The sequence below is a fragment of the Priapulus caudatus genome, unplaced genomic scaffold (assembly GCF_000485595.1).
Source record: "Priapulus caudatus unplaced genomic scaffold, Priapulus_caudatus-5.0.1 Scaffold335, whole genome shotgun sequence".
NCBI lineage: Eukaryota > Metazoa > Priapulida > Priapulimorpha > Priapulimorphida > Priapulidae > Priapulus > Priapulus caudatus.
The window spans coordinates 212047-217539 of record NW_014577396.1 but is presented as its reverse complement, the minus strand read 5'-3'; the positions used below and the strand labels follow the sequence as shown (position 1 = coordinate 217539).

The 5493-nt window shown below is 52.4% G+C and overlaps 1 protein-coding gene across 1 annotated transcript; it reads left to right on the top strand.

Moving 5' to 3' along the window:
• The first annotated feature begins 446 nt into the window (after positions 1-446).
• LOC106809191 lies at positions 447-2141 on the top strand. Its single transcript, XM_014812186.1, has 2 exons — positions 447-623; positions 901-2141. The coding sequence occupies exons 1-2, from the start codon at positions 457-459 to the stop codon at positions 1085-1087; spliced, it is 354 nt and encodes a 117-aa protein (XP_014667672.1). The 5' UTR covers positions 447-456; the 3' UTR covers positions 1088-2141.
• Positions 2142-5493: the final 3352 nt, after the last annotated feature.

The window sequence follows — 5493 nt, the reverse complement described above, 5'->3', positions numbered from 1 at the left end:
CGTACTTGCACGCACGCCGCACGCACACACGCACGCACGCGCAGTAACACGAATAGGTAACGCACGCGTATACTCAAAAACACGCGTACCCACGCACACAGAAACAGATACGCAGACGTACGCGCACACTCACACGTACACGTACACACAGAAACAGGCAAGCACGCACGCTCGCACGTATGCACACGTGGATGCACGCAAACATACACATATAAAACACGCACGCACGCACGCGTACACGCATGCACGAAGTTACGTACACACAAACACGCACGCACGCGTACACGCACTCACGCATAGAGAGAGAGAGAGAGAGAGAGAGAGAGAGAGAGAGTCAGAGAAGGAGAGTAACTGAGTGAGTAAGTAAACGAGCGAGTAAGTGAGTGTGTGCCGTCATTCATTCATGATTCTCTTCGTCTCATTCGCAACCACGTTGTTTGCTTTTCCAGACAACAGATGGAGCTGAACGAGCTTATTCGCAAACACAAGAACGAGCGCAAGCAGTACAAGGTCTACCGCAAGCAGCTGCCGGCCGGCGAGGAGTCGGACGAATCCGACGATGCGCTCGAGGTGCAGCCCTCTACGCAGAAGCGCCCGAGCCTCGGCAACGTGACACTCAGCAGGTGGGTAGAGGGCGCTGACGCTCGCTCGGCGAGTTCATGACGATGATTATTTTATTATTAGTATTGTTATTATTATTATTATTATTAGTGTGCGTTATATTAATTATTATTTGAAATGTGAATAATTAATAATGATTTTTAACTTATCTGTACTTAATCATTCAACCATAATGTTTTGGTATTATTATTATTATAAATATTATATTATATTTTATATATATTATTATATATATAAGTGATGATCGTCGTATTCTAATTCCCTGCTTCTCTTGCGCAGTAACGAGAGTGGCGTCGCCATAACGACGCTGGACAACAACAACGTGTCGCCGCGCCGACGCAAGAGCGACAACGACGTCGCGGCGCTCCCTGCCGGCGGCGGCCTGCGCGCCCGCGACGACCAGGCACAATCAACGGACAAACGCAATGTGATAGAGACTGGCCCGCCAAACACGGGCAAATCCTAGCAGTAGGGGGCGCCGGCGGCGACGACGACGAAAGGCGAGTCTGTGATGTGGCGGCGGCGGCGGCGGCGATTGTTGTGATGACTGACTGTCCAGGGGGCGCAAGCGGGCGATCGGTGATATATAATTCTTAAAGGTGCTGCCATCTGCCGGGAGTTTTGGCGCGGCCCGGCGGGCGGGGGGGCGTGACGCGTAACGACGTCACGTACGGGAGTGATGACGACGATGACAAGGATTTCTGCGAACGTCTCACGAGGACGCGGACGCTGCACTAGCGGCGCCCTCTGGTGTTCTGACGCGCGTGAATTTCTTGAGGGGGCGCTAGTGATCGCTACGTTGCCATTCCCTCGCCACGAGCGGTGTGCTACATACCCTGTACGTGCCAGGAAGATGAAGAGGAGGAGGATGAGGAGGAGGAGGAGAAGAGAAGACTGTGAGAAGGAACATCAGACGAAGGCAAAGGAGGCGGAGAAGGAAGACCAGCGGAAGGAAGGAAGATTAGAAGGAGGAAAAGCAGAGAGCGTCGTGGGGAAGAATTGGAGAGAGAGAGCCCGCCCCTCCACGCAGCAGCGACATCGCGTCCAGAGAAACGTCCGTAACGCCTTTCACGTCCTCCTGCAGAACCCCAGTGAGCTCAATACCTCCCCCCCCCCCACTCAACACATAAATGGACTGTTCCAGCCCCTGCCCTTGTACGTGGGCACCCGCCGGGCAGGCCTTATGAAGAAATCGAAGAAATAAGAGACTTTCAATATGATCTTTGCCATTGATGTCAGTATTCAGTATTGTTTCTACGTGCGGGCAAGGCAAGCGTGGGGAAACTCTCCTCACAGCGGGACTGTTCTTTGACAGGATAAATTAAAGTAGTAGTTGGCGCACTAGACATCTCGCAATCTAAACTGCGTGAGCGCGAACGTTGCGCGTGCGCTAGAGAAGGTGTGAATTAATAGACAATAGTTGTGAGTACTGAAAGTGGAGAGCACGCAAGCAGGCAGAGAGCAAGCGCGATTGGAAGAGAGAGAGAGAGAGAGAGAAAGAGAGAGAGAGGCGAACATAAAAGGAGAAAGAGAGAGAAAGAGAGAGAGAGAGAGAGAGAGAGAGAGAGAGAGGCGAACGGCCACGAAACGCACACGGTCCAAGTGCAAACGAGCAAATGTGCTACACCACGGCACGCGCGCGCACACCACCAACACAACACACACACACAACGCGCGCGCGCAGCACACAACAGCCACACACACACACACAAACACACACACAACACACACCACAGCACACACACACACCACACCACACGCTACACACACGACACACAGAACACACACCACACCACACCAGCACAACACCAACACACCACACACAACACAAACCCCACACACCACACACACACACACACACACACACCACACACGCACACAAAACGCCCAAAACACAGCACACACACACACACATACACACACACACAAACGCGCGCGACGACACACACACACACACCACACACACACAACACACACACACAACACACACACAGGCCCCACACGCCTCACACAACACACAGCGCGCAAGCCACCTTGCACACACAGCACACACACACACAACACACGCGACACACACACATACACACAACACACGCGGCACGCACAGACCGCCCACACACACCGACACCCACACACACCACACACCACACACCACCACAACACGACGCAACAGCCGAGATGGCGCTAGGAGGTTGGTCGCAGCAGCGGGCAGCAGGCAGGGTTGCTTGCTTACAAAGATTCGCATAAATATAATAAGAGATGTGACGCGCGTCGACAACCGTGACACGTACAGGGGTCAGGCCTGCTACGGACATGTCTAGCACTACTTGACATGTCCTACTGCTAGGTTGTGTGTGTTGTGACCGCGGCAGCAGCAGGTGACGGTCGCGACACCATAGCGTGTCGGTAACCAGTGGCGCCACTCCGCCTGTAAATTATCGGTGGCACAACTAACAACGTTAGCGACACGGTAGCGGACGACGATTGACAGGTGGCGACATGTAGCATGTTCAACGACAGCCAGCCAAGCCGCCGCTGTCTAGCGGCATTCTATATACCGCTATTATTTATACTTGTATTGTAATTTTTGCAACGAACGAAATGAGCTCCAGTGTTGTTTATACGAATTGAGGTACTTTGTTGTAAATACTGACAATCTGGTTTGATTTGAATTCTGTAAGGGGTTTAGCGTCGCCGCGGGCGCGTGTACGCAGCGGTGGAGCATATCAACTAGTGCAGGCGAAAAGACTGTGAGTTGTTTGTAGTTTGGACCGCTGCATTGTGGGACGTCCCGCCGGAACGGCGCGCGTCGGTGCACCGCCGTAGCGTGTGCGCTGCGCTCGCCCCGGGAAGACGGCGCGGCCGCCTGGGACGGACTGGCGAAGCGCGGGAGCCATGTTGCCAGAAATGCAGTCGCGGTATTTTTTGTTTGCACTGGTGTGGTGGCGCCTAGTTGTGCACACACAAGTTCCGCGTGGCGCAGGTGGGCGCATAGCCCGCAGTTCGTATATTTCACTATTCGATGATTACCCCCCCAACCCTCCCGCCCCCCGTTGCCGGACGAAGCGCCCCGTGTTTCCAGAGGGCGCTGCCGAGGCGCGGGGGTGTGTGTAATAACTCGTTTGTGTGCTGTATTTTTTTGGGGTGACTTTGTTACTTTTTACTTCATGTTTTTGTTTTTTTTTTTTTGATCTTTTTTTCGCCGCCGCCGTTTCGCAGCTTTTCGGTTCTCCGCATGCTTCTCTGCACCATCCCTCCCCCATATTTCTCCTTCTCCTATACGATTCGACGCAACAGTGGACTTTCGTACATGGATACGTAGGCTGTATGCTGAGCATTCGACTCTGTTGATGGGTAGTTGGGTCCGATTGTACAAAACGCACAGGGGCATAGGTCTCAGTACGCGGTGCCACTGGCCACACTCGGGAGCAGGTTCATGCATATCGTAGAGTGGCAAATGCGGCGAAAACTTTTTCGCCTTTAACGACATTTCGACTTCAAAAGGTTTTTTTTGTCCGCCTGAAAGAAAAAGTTGCAACTGTCATACCTACATGTTAAGTTTTATTTTCAATTCGATCGCTCTCTGTAGTCAAGTTTCAGTGGTGACGCCGACTTGGAAACCACTGGTTCCGCTTATTTATGGTCGCAGCCTATCGCATGGCTGTATAGAGAGAGAGAGCGGTGTCACTGACTATCTCTCTCCTTATATTTATATACAATATATCCGTCTGGCTAAACCACCTTTATATAGTGTTTCCCTCCAAGGTGCGCCACGTGCGCGCCGCTAGCGCATGACTGCGCAATGCGCACTGAAACGCACCTCCGCATTTTATCTACTGACTATCTAGAGTAAATGCGCGCCTCCTGGCGACCAGACCTGCCTATCTCTTCTCTCTCACACGTAAGAGACGCCTCACACTGCGGCTATACTACTAGTATTACTAATTGGTTGCGTACACGTACACGTACGCCGTACGCCACGTAAAAACACACGCTATAATATATATGTACCCGAGTCGGAGATAGGGTCCTTCCTGAGTTGCTGCTCGCCATAGGCCATTGATCGGCCTGGATCTGAGATCCTATGTTATGAATCCTATAATGCTCCGAGCAGCCACTTGTATGTGACACTACACGGTAGGTTGGCCTGCTGCTAAGGAGCGGCTTTGCCATGACAGTTACGGTCGTGATGGGTCACCGTACTCACATTACGTCGCTTCGTGTTCATTGTTTCGAACGCTGTACTTATTGATTATAACACTTCTTTCAATGCTGAAGGAGATCCTCTGATGGTTTCATATTTCATCGTAACTTGCACGCACGGTGTAGTGGGTGTCGGCCCCGCACGCACAGAACCGCACGCACGCTGCAGATAACGACGAATAGGTAACGCACGCGATATACGACTGCCAAAAACATCGCGTACGCCACGCACAACAAGTGAAACAGAATACGCAACGTACGCGGCACACTCACCACGTACTACGTACACACAGAAACAGGCAAGCACCGCGACCTCGCCACGTATGCACACGTGATGGCGACGCAAAGCATACACATAATAAAACACGCACGGCAAGCACGCGTACACGCATGCACGAAGTTTACGTGACACAACAAACGACGCACGCACGCGTAACGCACTCACCGGCATCAGAAGTTACGTACACACAAAGCAACAACACACACACACCTGGACGGCCACACACACACACAGGACACACACACTGACACAACACACGACACAAGACCACACACACCACACACACAACACACACACACACACTTGAATACCTGGCGCGCGCGCGCGTATGCGACCACCTGCTTGGCTGTGTCATAGCAGCTGCCTGCTGACTGCTTGCTGCACGCGTG

Bases quoted from the DNA above. Each gene is read 5' to 3' on its own strand.
- LOC106809191 (XM_014812186.1), top strand. From the start codon at position 457: ATGGAGCTGAACGAGCTTATTCGCAAACACAAGAACGAGCGCAAGCAG. The intron at 624-900 runs GTGGGTAGAGGG...TCTCTTGCGCAG, and splicing joins GGCAACGTGACACTCAGCAG to TAACGAGAGTGGCGTCGCCA.